Below are 17,103 nucleotides of genomic sequence, written 5' to 3'. Positions count from 1 at the left end.
AGTTCTACCTTCATTTGGGTGCTGTCAACCTTTGACTGTTTTCCAGAGTTCTATCAAAGTTGTTTCTTATTTTTCCTGCTTTATTTTTCGATGCTTCTTTGGAGAGACCACCTCTTCAAGCTGTCTACCTCACCATTTTCACTGACATCACTCTTGTGCAATATATTTTCAATTATGTAAAATTTAAGTAGCACTATTATTGATGTTTTATCAGGAGTCATTCTTATGTATTTTTAGTATATGGACTGATAAGATTTACTGCATTTCTAAATGCAGCCTAATGTATACTGCTTTATAGCTTCCATTCAGCTGGTAGCAGTAGTCCTCCTTTCCAATTATTTCTGGAATTTTGTGAAAGGATGCTTGTGTGTACTCATAAGCTAGTCTTTCAGCTATGAATACCAAAAGACAGTACCTATTTTTTCTCTCTTTTTCCATTTCCCAAATATCCTAACTGTCTACGACATTGGGACACAAGGCACACATCACCTTAAGCAAAGAACTATTTCCATAATAATCACCAGACTATGAAAAATAAGCTATTTAGGTATAATATGGCTCTAAATTCTAATATAATATAAATTTCTAGTGATTTTCTAATTTAATATACAAGGCATAATATAGAGTCGAAGCTTAAACTGAGGAGAAACATGGAAAACAATAACTGAATTTTCTTCTTTCTTTCATTTTACTATGGATAGATTTTCAGATTTCTTGTTTCTTAAGTTACTTGTGAATAAGTCTCAGAAGCAATAAATGATTTACTTTTCTCTTTGAATGTCATTTTAGAATGGGGTTATCTGAACCATCTGCAGTATGGCAAGTTGATCCAAATCTGATTGTTACAAACTACTCTGGGAATTGATTTTCAGTTATTTGGACAAAACATTTTAAAATGTACAAGGAGCAAAGTCATTTTTTCATAGTCATACCATATGTTCAGAACTTTTTTTTTTAGTCCATATCAATAACAACAATAAAATAAAACAAACAGAGTAACTGTGACTCTGATTTTGATTCCTTGGCATTGACTCTCTGTACTCAACTACCATATGTGGTGCGGATTGCTTAAATTCCACTATAACAACAAAAGCACTTGCATTAAAATGAAAGCCTTTTATCTATCAAAAACAAATTATGCTTTTATACTTGATAAATATTTTTAATGTTTTGTTAAATTAATGTAACCTCTCCTTCACAATAGATACTTGTTAGACCTTAATTAAAATTCCATGTACAATGTCAGATTGTAATATCTAAGACATGAATGTAGAACTTGTTTTAGAGAACATAATAAGTGACAAAAGTGTTATAAAACAAGTTACATGGGAGAATAAAAGCTTAAATATTTGAAAGTATGTATTCTCAACAGTGAAAAGGTTAAGAATTAGTAATAAAAGTATTCTAAGTATGAGAATTTTTTCCCAAAGGCTCTTCATCTCCCATTATACATAATACTTAAGAAAGATCTAAATTTCAAGAGAATAACAAAATGGTAAAATTGTTAGTGTATCAACAAAAGAGTTTGTTTTTATAAATTGTAAAATGAGAGAATGAATGTTCATAAAATTATATTATCTTGAAAAGAATGTAAAATATGCAGCCTGAGTGCTCTTTTGAAAGCAATTATAATGTATTTAAATATGGTTATAATAGAGAATAAAAAGAAATATTAAAAAACCTATAATATCTATGAAAGTTTTAATATTCCACTGTATATTTTCTACAATAAGACTCAGTTATTTTGAAATTTGGAAAGAAGAAAAATTTTAATCTCTATGGTTTATTCAAAGACAAAATTTAGATGTTTGCATTTCTATAGTGGTCACATATGTGACAATGAATGGGAGTGGTGATATAGATTAAAGAAATCACTTTTTTACTCAAAGCATTATGAAACTGCTGAAGATTAATGGACTCTTTTACCTTTCAAATAATCACAAACAAGATAGATATCTTTCTTCCTGTAATGAATTAAGCATAGTTTGTTTTGGCTTTTTTTTTTTTCCCCTTGGAAGCTACAGAATCAACTCACTTATCTCATTCAGTTTGGCAATTTTTCATTATTGCTAAGAGGTTCAACAGCCTTAAAAGCCTTTTTTCAATTTTCAATTCTAGAATCAGTCATCTTAAATACTCAAACTATGTTTGTTGAAAGGAAAAAAAAACTATCAAAAGTAGTTCACAATAGTAGAAAGACTCCCTGTGACATAATATCTTTTTCTGTCTCATGTGTTTGTTTGTTTTCTCTGTCACTAGTACTGGGATTCTAACCTTAGGGAAAGCACTGGACAGGGAAAGCACTGATCGCTACATTCTGATCGTCACTGCTTCTGATGGCAGGCCAGATGGGGTGAGTACGCTCTTTGGGAAAGGGTTTTAAAAATAGTCCTAAAGAAACTGAGAGAACCTTGTAGTTTATATTCTAAAACAATTTATTACAATCATGAATTTATGAATTAATCTCTTTTTCATTTGGAGCAACTACTTAAAATTAGTCAAAGTGCTTTTTTCTCCAATGGGTTCTTTTGCGGTATGCAGGCCTCTCACTGTTATGGCCTCTCCCGTTGCAGAGCACAGGCTCCGGACATGCAGGCTCAGCGGCCATGGCTCACGGGTCCAGCTGCTCCGTGGCATGTGGGATCTTCCCAGACCGGGGCACGAACCCGTGTCCCCTGCATCAGCAGGCGGGCTCTCAACCACTGCACCACCAGGGAAGCCCTCCAATGGGCTCTTTTAATCAATGAACCTATATTCTGAATTTGTTATGGAGCTGCAACTTTGACTTGACAGAATGAAATCTAACTTAGTCTAAGAAGTATTTCATTGTGTCCATCACCAGCACAGCACTGGCAGTTCTGGCAGTTTTACCATGTTGGAATCTATTTCCTTTAAAGTCACTTTTTTGAGGGTGGGGGACAGTGGATGGACAGGAATTTGTGCATAAATACCTTAAAGCACTTAGGAAACCAAGTTGACTGATTCTACAGGTTATTTGTAAGCAGCACTCAGAATCTTGACTAATCCTTCATGATTGAAATGGTTTAAAAGGGCCAATAATTCTAGAGAAGATAAATTTTATTTCCTCTGCACCTAAAAATTAGTATTAAAAATAAATAAATTGGGGCTTCCCTGGTGGTGCAGTGGTTGAGAGTCCGCCTGCCAATACAGGGGACACGGGCTCATGCCCTGGTCCGGGAAGATCCCACATGCCGCGGAGTGGCTGGGCCCGTGAGCCATGGATGATGAGCCTGCACATCCAGAGCCTGTGCTCCGCAACGGGAGAGGCCGCAGCAGTGAGAGGCCCGCGTACCGCAAAAAATAAATAGATAGATAGATAGATAGATAGATAGTTTAGTTATGTAGGTGTGTTTTTAAATCATTTGATTGTATTCTTCAATCTACCCATCCACAACTACCACTATTCTGATTTTTAAACACTGTAACAATGCATTCGTTGGCAGTGCTTTATTAGACTGTTTTTTTTTCACCATTTCTATGCCACAAAGTAGCTTTTGTCTTTAGTCTAGTGCATATCGGCCAACTCAGCACTGTTCTCTAGAAATAATTTCAAATTCAGTATAAGTGTCTAGAAGACTCACCCAATTCAAATAGCAATGTATCTCCAGTTTACTTGAAATGATTTCTTTAATCAAAAAATAGACTGGATGGGGGTATATAATGCTCTCCTCATGCTTTTTGAGGAGGATTGCTGTAGAAAATTTGCCATACAAAGTTGATACTAGACAGTTTTATCATCTTAATTAAAAATTAGAAAAAAGATAAGGATAATTACTTAAATTTGGTAAACAATCTGCCCATAATAAGCTATTTGCCACTTTTCAAACATTAGATAAACAGCTATATGTGGAAAATAAAATATACAAAACAGTTTTAGTAAATAGTGAGGCCAAGAGAAGGCACTTAAAGATTAGGCGAGTCAATAAAAATAAAATCTAAGATTACTTTTTACATATGCAATCCCCTTAATTAATATGGTGTGCCTATATAAGATATATGTAAAGAAGTCAGTCAGAATCTCAAGAAGAAAATAATTGAGAACTTGACTTATAATGAAAGTTTAATGTGTAATTTGGCTAGGAAGTAACTGAGGGGGAAAATTCTAAGGAAAAGAGGGAATTATTAAGCATGGGGTAAGGGGTATAATTAGAGTGAAGTAAAATTAATAAGGAGGTTTTAGGTCAACCATTTGAGATAGGTCACATGATGAATCAGAAATTAATGGAAGTAATATTAGGTAGGACCTTTTACCTCTGGCCTTAAAAGTAAGATTTCTTAGACAACAGTAAAGATGGAAAAGAAATAGCATATTAAGCTATCTGGCATAGTTTCAGTCTACTAATTATGGCTTTGGCCACATAAAAAACTGAAAATAAGTTCTGGGCTAACATTAGTGGTTTAGTTCTTTCTAGAGATTTTTTTTTTCAGTTATTTACTTGTTAATTTCAATTCTTCTTGGCCAGGTCACTTAGCATTTCTAGTTCCCTCAATTTTTCTTTCTTTAAGAATGAATAAGGTTTCATTCAGCTTTAAAATAGTGAGCATTTTAAGCAAATTTGTTTCATTTTCAAAAGCTTGTACTGAGAATATCACTAGGAAAAGAAACATTTAGATTTCAAACAAAAGCTTCTTCAGTTAGTTTCATCATTTATATAATTTTAGGGATCGACTTATACATGTGCACATACAGTGGGGTGTTGAAGAAGGAAGTAATTACAAAATAATAATAGTCTCATATTTTGATAGCACTTTTCTTATCTAAATATTTAAACTTATGTCCTTTGTAGAATTATAGTAAAATTAACCCTTTAGCCTTAATAATCACAGGTTTTAAGAAAGGTATTTAATAAGAACACAGGTGGATGGACTTTTCTTAAATAAAAGGATTACCAGCAATTTATGTGAAACAGATTGCAAAGATATAATTTGAATATTGTAGAATAGAGTCAATAGTTCTAATGTGTAGCCCAGAAATCTGCATTTTTAATGATAATCCAAGTGATTCTGATGCAAGTGATCTTCAGACCTCTTTCCAAGAAATATATAAGCTGGAAGTTATTCTCTGTGTGTTTATTACTTTACATTTCTGCCAGAGAAATGGATATTCTTTATTTCATATACTATCTCTAAGATATGGATAAATACATCTATATGGTCTACAAATTTCAGGCCCTAATAGCACAGGAATGGTGGATTTGTTATTTACTTCTTAGTTTGCCTAGTGATCCAGTTCTCATCTATACAACCCAGTTACAGACCACAGCCTTTGAGGACCCAGTATAGTCTGAAATGAGCCCACTCCATAGTGTCAAGAATGGGAATTTTAAAGAATAGGATGGACACCCGTAAAGGAAATACAGATAGGCTGGCACTTTATGCAAGCAGTTAGAAGGAAGGTCAGCAAACTCTAGCATGGCTACTCTTAGATTTTGGCTCCCAGCTGTCCATTTTAATGTCCCCTTCACCCTCAGGCAAATTGGGAACTACTGCTACTATAAAGGCACATCTTTTTACTAGCTTTAAATCTTTTACTAGCTTTAACTCTAACACAACTTTTAAAGAAATAACATTTGTTAAACTGATTTTTGTTATTAAAGCAATGTGTCTCTCTTAGAGAAAATTTGGAAAATATATAAAAGTTAAAAGGAGAAAATAACATGACCTGTGTTTCATCTAATCAGATGACATTTAAATTTATACATATCCATATACATCTACACACAAGCATATGTTGATGTGTATGCATTCTTTAAATTAAATGATTTCATGGAGAGATGCACACAGAAGAGTGCACAAACCATAACTGTGCAGCTTAATGAATTTTCACATAGTGAAAATACTTGTATAATCACTATTCAGAACAAGAAACAGAAATTAATTAGCACTCCAGAAGCCCAGCCTTACAATCGTGCCAGTTTCTACTCTACCTTCTTCACAAAAGTGATCCCTATCCTGACTTCTATCACAGTGGAGTATTTCTGCCAATCTTTGAAATTTATATATTTGGAATCACGTAGTGTGTACTGTGTTGTGTCTGACTTCGTACACTCAGCCTTACATTCATGAAATTCATTGAGGTGAGTGTAGTCTGTACATTCTTAGTATCACATGTTATTCTGTTGTGTGCAAAAAACACAATCTATTATATAAACATCTACTATTGGTGGGCATTTAGGTTGTTTCCCGGCTTTGACTAAACAACACTGTTCTACTTGTCTTTGACATTTCTTTAAATAAAATTTTATTGGAGTTTTAAATACAGAAATATATACAAATCATGCTGAATAGCTGTATAAATTTTCACAAAATAAGCCCATCAATGTAGCTAGTACACAAATAAAGAAATAAGCCATTATCAATACCCAAGAATTCCCTGCTATGCCTGGTAATATTTTTAATGACCACTGGACATTATATGTGAAAAATTATAAAGGCTTGGAATAAAATTATGTTGCTCAAAAGAAGATTTAATATATGTCTGTTAAAATAAGGACAGATCACCTTAATCCAACCAAAATTTGACTATTGAGTTTTAATCTGAGTAAGGCCTGGTCTAGACCTTATGCAGCGTTACTCATAGTGTATAGAACTTCAGTGATCCCAACAAAACATTTGCTATATTCAGTCTTTGATTAGACAGAGCAGTTTCCAGCTTGTGTCATGTATGAAGATGTTCCTTGATTTTGCAACAGAAAGGATGGGGTATTTACCAGGACTTCTCCTCCTTAGTAGCTAGGAAGTCCAGTTTTTGACCCCTCGGGCCCATGACTGCTGCAAAATTTCTTCAGATTCACTTCCTCTAAGTCACTTCTTTATGCTCAGCTTTTTAGCCTCTCACCCCACATCACTTACAGATTAGGGCAAATCCTGTTTGTCTTTTTTAAACTGAAAGTTAAGTAATTCTCTCATGACAGTACCATCCTGCTTTTCCTCCTACTTTTTATTTGCATGTTATTAAATATTTAATATCATAGCATAGTGGATTTTTCATTTTCCAGCCTAGAATACTTTCGTTCTCTAATTTTGGTCTCAGCCTTCTGTGATCTGCCCCTCACTGTGACAGAGCTGGGTGGAGGGCATGTGCTATACTCAGGCTTTGATTAGACAGAGCATTTTCCAGCTTGAGTCATGTATGAAGATGTTCCTTGGATAGTGCAAAAGTCATTGACCTACAGTATGTTCTCGAGGTGCAGCAGGCTAGGAATTTTACCTTTTAACCAAGTAGCACATACTACTGGTAAGATTACCCACTTGCCATTTCCTTAGGCTGTATAACCAAAAAGTTGTTTGTGTGTGTGTGTGTGTGTGTGTGTGTGTGTGTGTGTTTTATGATTAGTGGTCCTCAAACTCTTGGGTTAGATGTGAACCTAGAAAATTACTAATATAGTATTTTCTGGTAGTATTTGCTTACCTGAAAATACCCATTTGACATACCATGCTATTTTATAGTGTACTAGTTATATTTTTAAACAGTACAACATATAAGTGGTAAAAACTGCAGAAATGTTACATTTCAGAGAAAAAGGGGTAGAAGTGTCTATAAACAAAAACTTACCACCCACAAAATGTGAACAAGATAAAGGTAAAACACTTTCTAAAAATAAGCCTCCAGGAAATATTTGACATTTTCAAGAAGATGTTTGCCCTTTAATATCATTTGTTTTTTCCATCTGTTTTTTGAGATGTTCGAAAATTGCGAGATTCCTCTTTTTTTTTCTTCTCTTTTTTGGAAAGCTAAGGAATAGGAATAGTAATGATCTCATTACTTTCAGATAGACAAATGCCAGTATGACTAATTAACTGACATCAAAATAAAAATAACTCCTCTCACATTTAATCCCCCCCATTTTTATTTTCTTTAAGACCTCAACTGCCACGGTAAATGTGGTGGTGACAGATGTCAATGACAATGCTCCAGTGTTTGATCCCTATCTTCCCAGAAATCTATCAGTGGTGGAAGAAGAAGCAAATGCGTTTGTGGGTCGAGTAAGGGTAAGTGGAATATTTATGTGTATCTTAAATGTATTTTTTAAAAGTGAGTAATTCTCTTACATTTTAATTTGAAAAGAGATTCAGCTAATGCCATGTGTTAAATGATAGAGCATCAGAATTATCTGAAAGCAATAAGCAAGATCACTTGTGTATAAGACAAGATGTTTTATCACTTGGGTATAAGACAAGATGGAATAAAGTGCATTCATTCTTGATCACTGTGCTGGATAACCTTCAAGATTTTTTTTTTTAATAAACCATATTGTGTCCATTTGGATTTAAGTTGTTAAGCTCGTTGATTTATATTTTATGACCATTGTATAATTTAAACATTGATTCATTTGAGAGTATTATTTTCTTATTTAATATATATTTTTACTTTCTGGAATTACAATAAAGTATTTTTAGAGAAGTATGTAATTATATATACCATTAAGCATAAGTTTGGAAATGCATACCTCAAACAAAACACAAATGCTTAGATGTAATGTCATTTGCTTGTGTAAACATATCTTTAACATCTCCTGTGTACCTTATATTTCAGTTGCATCCCTGTCCAACATACTCAACATTCATTTCTAGGCATGCTCTCTTAATTCCTAACTGGAAATATTAGCCAGTTTCTCTTACTCTTTTGATGAATAATCCCATTTTTCTTAAATCAGAGACAATACTTTTTTCAATTAGGCCATGTCTGGTCTTGAGCATAGTGGTCTAGAAACCATAAGATGAGGGAAATTTTTGAGGAATGTACATATATCTTGAAGTGTTGACCTCAGATGATGCATCTATGTGGTCTCCAGACAAGGAAAGAATCCTCCAGCAAGAGTGAGTCAACCTGGTACCCCAAGTCCAGGTTTCAGGGTCCTACATATTTCCTGTTAAGGCCTGGAGTTTTAAATAAGAGGTTTGCCGGTGCTTTGCAGTAAATCTTCTCTACAATTCAACTACTATTACAATCAAACAAAGGGTCTGTTTTTTCAGTTCAATCTTCTCTCTGGCTTTAAAAGAGGAGGGTTTCTTTAAATGCTGTTAGCGAGACCCTTCTGACTTGAGCTTGAGCTCATCAGTTTTTTTTCCTGAGAGCACTGACAATACTTGCAACAACTGTTAACTCCATAGTCATTGTCATTATCATGTCACTATCTTTCTCAAATCCTGGAGAAATTGATAAGATATACATCCCCTTATGCCTTTTTACCATCCCAATTCACCACAAGAGAGAGTTTTGTAATTATTCTGTTACAACATGCCAAGTGGTCTTGATGCCATGTGGCCAGCAAGACATTCAACCTCAGAACCCCACACAGTACCTCTGGTATCAAAAGTTTAACTGTAGATTCTACACGAAAAAACCTGGCGACAAGAGTCAGGTATAAATAGTTTTTCTGAGAAGTTAAAGTAATACTAATAGGGAAGTGAGGAAGTGATGCAGAGAAGAGAAGGCAGACAATAAAGGGATTGCAGTTAACTAGCTGTCCTTAAGAGAAATGGAGCTTAAAAGGGCAAATTCTGGGAAGTGACACAAAATACATTCCCCAGAATTAATGATCCTGAAAAGTGATGGAACTGGTAAATTCACACACTAACACCTGAGAGTTCTTGGTCAGCGATGCTGTGGATGAGGGCACATTTTCAGCACTTCCTGCCTCCAGGCAAGCATCCAGCTCTCTGCAATTCTGATGTAAGGGCTTTCAGTGAGACTGCAGTTACTAGCAGATGGAAGTTGGCCAGAAACTATACATGCTCTGAGGGACATGCATGGGGCACTGACAGTTTCTGTTACACCAAGCAAAGAAGGTGATTAAATCTATAAGAGGGGCATGTTCTGAAAACAGAGAAAGGGGGCAATGTTGAAGCTGATTCATGAAGGATGAATACTGGTGAGAAGGAAGTTGAAAGGGGTTAGAAACTATCTAAGGAAAGTTGATTGCATGCATAAAAGCATAGACAAATGACAGCATGTGACATGTCATAATTACATTAAATAAGATGTGACACATCATAAATGTTTCTCTTTGCCATGTTGTAGAAGGTGCTGGGGAGACCTCTAGAGGGTCTGAGGTGCTGGTATCATTAGATTTTTATTTTATAAAGATTGCTGCTAAGGAGATTGTAATGGAAGATTATAAATCCAGAAAGGTGAATTAGAAGGCAATTATAATAGCCCAGCTGAAATCCATGGCTGTACATTCCAAACCAGTCTAACAGCTCTTCCCTTTCGCCGTGGGTGTGTTTTTGTTATTAATTTTGAGGTGTACCTTTGAACACTGGGATCTCTGAAACTACTAGGTCTGTAGAACTATACTTGTGAAGGGAACTTGCTTGCAGCTTTAACAATTAGAAACTCTTCCCAAATAAAACTTGTCTTCGAAAAAAAAAACAAACAAAAACTTGAACTAATGTGATAGTTTAATCATAATGATAGTTAAGTTATATTACAGTTGTCACTCTAGGATTCCACTTTGATGAGAACTGAGAATTATTTTAATCATATCTGTCAAGTATTCAGATAAAATAAAGAGATATTGGAAATTTAGGAAAATAATCTTTCCCATTTCTTTTAATTTACTTAGCATTGGAGACATAAAACCCATAGGGAATATACAGGTCATAACACATACATAGACATTAGTATGCTGATTGATTTTTAGTTTTATTTTTCCTTTCCCTTAACCTATCTTTGCCACTTTTCCTAGTGATTCTTTGTCTTTGAAAGAATTACAGCATTAACTTTTATTTATTGTCTCCTGGTTCTTAAATATGATGAGAAACATTCTCTATAATTTCTCAGCATTAAAAATTGAAATATAGACTTTAGCACTCATAATTTGATAAAGGAATAATTATCCTGGTCTTTAGGCAATAACATGTTTTCATAAAAAACAAAATGAGCTTGAAAGTACAAAGGAGAAGGAAACCATCCAAAGTAGTCGCATCCCACTGAGTCAGCACAGTTCCAGTTCATAGAATGGAACTTCGATGCATCACAATGGTCTCCTATTGCTACCTAATGATAACTATATAATACATTAATTTCGCTAAATGACTCATGCTCCACTTATAAAATTTAATTTTAACTGTCACCAAAAACTATTAAGACACACTTAAAACCAAAATATGTATGGTTAGTTATTGTATTCAATTTGAGTTACCAACTTCGCATTTTTGTTCTAATGACATTTTAGTACGAGTAAACCAATATTTGAATTCAAATGCTAAAGGAACCATGTATTTCCTTTTTATTTATTAAGGTAGTGTCGTAGTATCAAACTTTACTTACTAGGTAATACTTCTGAAGCAATATTTCTGGATTATACAGAGCAAAAAGTTTTATTAGCATATTAAAAATAAACTTAAAAAAATTTTGAAGTATAGTTGATTTACAATGTTGTGTTAGTTTCAGGTATACAGTAAAGTGATATGGTTATGCATATATATATATTTTCAGATTATTTTTGTAATAGGGGCAGAGTGGGCACGCAGCCATTAGTATTATATATGACTATTAACACGCGACCCTTAACGCGGTTAGAGGTCCCGCTCAGTCAGCCTCGTTGTGGTCTTCTGGACAGAATGAGACAAGAGGCAGATGGAGGCCTTCTCCCCAGGGCCCTCCAGGCCCTGCAGCCTCAGGCCGCTGGGTGAGCTGGGGGCCCAGGGACAGGCTGAGGGCTGTGTCCTGCAGAGCTCCATAGCCCTCGCCAGGGCCGCCCACTGGCCAGGCCCAGGCCTTGAAGCAGCTGCGAACCTCTCCCCCATCCCGGCTTTCATGACCTAATGGTGTCCGCAGTCTCCATGGGCCATAGTCTGTGGAGGCCTCAGCAACTGGACTACATGGACACTGCCATTAAGGTAGCAGCTTCAACCAGCTTCAGTCTCTCCATTCAAATTCAAAAATTGGTACAGCTTAGTTCAGTTGTCTACCCCTAGGAGGTGGCCAGAGGTCAGGGTTCGATAACATTTTCCCCTATAGGTTATTACAAAATATCGGGTATAGTTCCCTGTGTTATACAGTAGGTCCCTGTTGGTTATCTATTTTAGATATAATAGTGTGTTTATGTTAATCCTGAACACCTAATTTATCCTCCCCTCTTTCCCCTTTGGTAACCGTAGTTTGTTTTCTATGTCTATGGGTCTGTTTCTGTTTTGGAAAAAGTTCACTTGTATCTTTTCTTTTTTTTTTTTTTTTTTTAGATTCCACATATAAATGATATATATTTGTCTTTCTCTGCCTTACTTCACTTAGTGTGATCATCTCTAGGTCCATCCATATTGCTGCAAATGGCATTATTTCATTCTTTTTTATGGTTGAGTAATAGTCTGGCTAAACTTGTTTTTTAATGTAGAAGTTACTATACACAGATATAGTATACCACACTTAAATTTGAGAATCTTTCCATATTCTCAAAACACAAGCAGTAGCAGTATAGTTGGGGGAAAGATGTATATAGAATAAAATCTAGCAAACACAGTAAGAATAAATTGTGCCTCTATGTCAAATGTCAAATGTGTCATACTGATTATTTACTAAAAGGAATGAAAAATACCACAAAGGACTAAGGTGGCTCTGTCAGGATTCATGGGGAAAATGTATCATCTGCAGTAACTTAACAAATTAGCAAGATTCTATTAAAAAAAAAAAAAGGAAATAGATATACCAGGTGGATGGGATGCAAGTCATAATTGAGCCTAAAAGGCAATTTGAGAAAAAGTCAATTGTCTGTCAATAATGGAAAATTTGCTTAGAGAAGTTCTAGAAAATTGGTTAATACATGTTGAGTTCAGATGGTGTAGGCCAGGAAGGCCTAACGAAATAGCCACTGATAAAAAGACTTTACTTGTCAGTGTAATGTTTTGTTTAGTACCCTTCACAGTATTTCACAGGAGATAAAAAATCATGATGCTTAGTTCAATATGGTGTGTGTCATTTTCATTTGTTTTCTCAACTAATGTCTCATAGATTCAATCTTGAGTCTGGATTGGAGAGTGGGGGGAAGATAAAGGAAGATCTTTTAATAAACACAGTCTTAGATACAGGGTCACAAGAGAACTTCTTTGTACTTTTCTAACAGAGTCTAGCTTATTAAGGAGAATAAGAGGGTGTTTTTACTTAGGCACACTTGCTGCTGTAGGTGCTTCAGCACATCACTCTGTGTGCATGTTTCAGGTCAGTGGATACTGAAGGGAGAGCAGCAGAGAAAAACCTTGGAGCTCATATCAAAGGTGTCTAGCCTTCACGATAGCATTTCTTTGAGGAGTTTCTTAGGGGCCAGAATTCTTTTTCAGTTCTTCATCTCAGTTTTCAGAGTAGCCCTGGGCATGCATGCATGCACAGATTCATCAGAGAAGGCATATTTGGAAACAACAATGCCTGTTAAGGTTAAAAAATGTTCTCAACATTATATACAATACAGAGTGAACCTCGTCCCAGCAGACTTCCAATTCTACAAACTTGTAGAATTTCTTATGCTGAACTGACTTCTTTTAGCTCTAAGTAACAAAACTAGAGCTCTGAGTCAACAAAATGTTCTTCCAGTTCTAAAATAAAAGAGGCTGAATTTATTTAACCTGAAACAGAAATGTATTCCCATCGTGAGATCTGCATGCTAAATCTCAGCTGGGATGAAGTGGTAGGGCTTCAGTTTTAAACCCTTAAGGCAGTTTTAAAATCATTAGTAAACTGAAGTGTTTAGAAGGCTAGTGATGGTGCCATTTTAAAAAGAAATTGATATCTCCTTCAACTATACAATTTAATATTAAAATAAATCTGAACCTCAGTGGTCTGTCTCTGATTAATGTAATTGTCGTCTCCCTGTGTGGGGTTCTAAAAATGAAATGAAGGTGGGGAGCTTTACGGTGTTTTATTTAGCTCTTGTAGCTCAGCATGATGTTCAACAGTGCCTAAAACTATAATACTTCTTTTTTAAGTGGGCCACAAGTGTGGATTTTTATGGGTTCTCTTGTCAAATCAAACCATATAATGCAAAAACTGTGCTCAGTCAAGTAAAGAAAAGAAGCCCACACAATTTGAAAACTTAATGATCTCCATTTTAATGCTGCTACCTAAAAATATTTATAATGGAGATTTATCTATTGCTTGTGAGTATTTTTGAAGCTTGGTGATCTTTCAGATATTCAATTAGTGGTTCATAAATAGATTAGAAAATTTTATGCATATATTTTTATAATATTTACTTGGGATATATCCTTTTGCCAGTTTTTAGTCTTACTATCAGCTATTATAATAGGTACATGTACGTGTGCATACATGTGTGTGTATAAATATTCACAGTTGTATAATCCCAGATGCATAATGAATGATATCCATCCTCAACCCCATAGTAACCAATGACCTCTTTATTGCTAAATGTCATCTTTATCTGAATAACTTCACTGCTGCATTTGAGATGGATCTCACACTCTCCTTTATGAGACTCTACTACATGTTTGCCCCTGGTTTTCATGTTTAAGCATGTCTGATTCTTTTCGTCTTCCCTTTATCTGTTTCTTCATAAACCTTCTTTAAAAAATATTGTATTAGTCCTTTTCCTCCTAGCTCTATTGATGTAAAACTTGTATACAAAAAGGGACAGATAATTAATGTATGCAATTTGGTGACTTTGAGTTGGGAAATATACATGTACACTTGTGTTACCATCACCACAATCAAGGTAATAACCATATTCATCACCTCCAAAACAAACTCTGGAGATTGGAACTGTCTTCTCATTTGTTTTAATTCTACACATTTTGGGGGGAAATTCCACTGACATTAAAAACCACTGTTTTAATTACACTTGGATGCTGATGTCTTCCACAGCTATATCTATAACTGCCTCTGCTCCTTCAGCCTACAGCCTCAAATAGACATTTATCTGTAAAACAAACCCGCCTGAATGTCCTAGAGGCACCTCAAATTCAACATGTTTAAGATTGAACCCTTATTTTCATCTTCCTCAGAAAGGACTTCTTCTCTTGAATTCTGCCTCTCAGTTTATTATTCCCAAGCCAAACTGGAGAGGCATCTCAGTCTTCTCTTTCTCCCTCACTGTCCATATCCAGTCAGTCACCAATCTTGATAATTTTACATGCTTCAAATAGTTTTCAAATTTTCTCCTCTCCCCAAAACAACAACAGTCAAGCTCTCATTATATGTCTCCTGACCTATTGTTACAACCTCCTAATACGTTATCCTATCACTAATCTTAACAAGCCTCATACTTATCCTTAATGTAACTGCTGGGGATGTCTCTAACAAACATAATTCAATAGTAGAAAGTAACCCTCAATGCAGCAAACAAGGCACACTTCCCATTACTGCTTTTACAACTTCACCTCCAGGAACACTAACCTGCTTGAGATTACTAATGCACGTTCTCAGAACTCTCCCATGTCTGTTTGCCTCTGCTCATGCCCTCTGCCCTCATTTCTTCATTCTCCATTTTTTATTTAGATAACTCATCCTTGAAAATTTTAGTCAAACATAATCTTTTGAGAAAAGCTTTTTCTGAACTTTTCTATGTCCTAAATGGCCCATCTCATACTGTGTACAACTTTTTGGTAGCGCGTACCAAAGTCTACTGAAAGTTTCCATTTACTCAAATTTCTTGAAAGCAGAGACTGTGTCATATTGATATTAGAAACCTCACTACCCAGCCCAATATAAGATGCTAAATTAAACTAGACCTAATGGATTAAAATGATCTGAAAGTACATTTTTCCACTAAAGATTCATGAACGTTGTAGAAAGAGAAATATATGTCAACAACTAAAATACCTATTTGGCTTACCTCACACACATACATGCAAGTAAATAAGTGGTCTTGATAAATGGAGAAAAACTGTTGATACTGGAAATCTCTCTACTTTTAGAATTGCAACATGTAGAATAGTATATATGGGGTTGATTTAAAAAGCAGTATTGGAGACCTTCAAGATGGCGGAAGAGTAAGACGTGGAGATCACCTTCCTCCCCACAAGTACATCAGAAATACATCTACATGTGGAACAACTCCTACAGAACACCTACTGAACGCTGGCAGAAGACCTCAAACTTCCCAAAAGGCAAGAAACTCCGCACGTACCTGGGTAGGGCAAAAGAAAAAAGGAAAAACAGAGACAGAAGAATAGGGACAGGACCTGCACCAGTGGGAGGGAGCTGTGAAGGAGGAAACGTTTCCACACACTGGGAAGCCCCTTTGCCAGTGGAGATGGTGGGTGGCGGGCACTCACCACCCTGACAGGCTTGTCTGCTCACCCGCCAGGTCGGGCGGGGGCTGGGAGCTGAGGCTTGGGCTTTGGAGGTCAGATCCCAGGGAGAGGACTGGGGTTGGCTGCGTGAACACAGCCTGAAGGGGGCTAGTACACAACAGCTAGCCGGGAGGGAGTCCGGGAAAAAGTCTGGAGCTGCCGAAGAGGCAAGAGACTTTTTCTTGCTCCTTTGTTTTGTGGTGTGCTAGGAGAGGGGAATAAGAGCACTGCTTAAAGGAGCTCCAGAGACAGGCGCGAGCCGCGGCTAACAGCATGGACCCCAGAGACGGGCATGAGACTCTAAGGCTGCTGCTGCAGCCACCAAGAAGCCTGTGTGCAAGCACAGGTCACTACCCATGCCTTCCCTCTGGGGAGTCTGTGCAGCACTAGCCAACGGAATCCAACAGCACATTAAAAGGATCATACACCATGATCAAGTGAGGTTCATTCCAGAAATGCAAGGGTTCTTCAGTATACGCAGATCAATCACTGTGATACACCATATTAACAAATTGAAGAATAAAAACCATACGATCATCTCAATAGATGCAGAAAAAGTTTTTGACAAAATTCAACATCGATTTATGATAAAAACCCTCTAGAAAGTAGGCATAGAGGGAACTTATCTCAACATAATAAAGGTCATATATGACAAACCCACAGCCAACAACGTTCTCAATGGTGAAAACCTGAAACCATTTCCAGTAAGATCAGGAATAAGACAAGGTTATCCCCTCTCACCACTGTTATTCAACATTGTTTTGGAAGTTTTAACCACAGCAATCAGAGAAGAAAAAGAAATAAAAGGAATCCAAATCAGAAAAGAAGAAGTAAAGA

General features: G+C 36.0%; 1 protein-coding gene across 7 annotated transcripts in view; it reads left to right on the top strand.

The window, feature by feature from the left end:
• PCDH15 (protocadherin related 15) overlaps positions 1 to 17,103 on the top strand; it is a gene marked incomplete at both ends in the record, with an annotated part of 718,913 nt that overhangs the window by 482,367 nt on the left and 219,443 nt on the right. For all 7 annotated transcript variants that reach the window (XM_081238611.1, XM_081238610.1, XM_081238609.1 and 4 more), the window contains 2 exons: positions 2,260 to 2,353; positions 7,885 to 8,013. In XM_081238611.1, coding sequence (XP_081094737.1) covers positions 2,260 to 2,353; positions 7,885 to 8,013 — 223 coding nt within the window. The remainder of the gene's footprint in view (positions 1 to 2,259; positions 2,354 to 7,884; positions 8,014 to 17,103) is intronic.

This window comes from Mesoplodon bidens, assembly GCF_964165515.1.
Source record: "Mesoplodon bidens genome assembly, chromosome: 1".
Classification (NCBI taxonomy): Eukaryota; Metazoa; Chordata; class Mammalia; order Artiodactyla; family Ziphiidae; genus Mesoplodon; species Mesoplodon bidens.
Note: the sequence above shows the minus strand (reverse complement) of the source record. Positions and strands in the feature narration are given on the sequence as shown.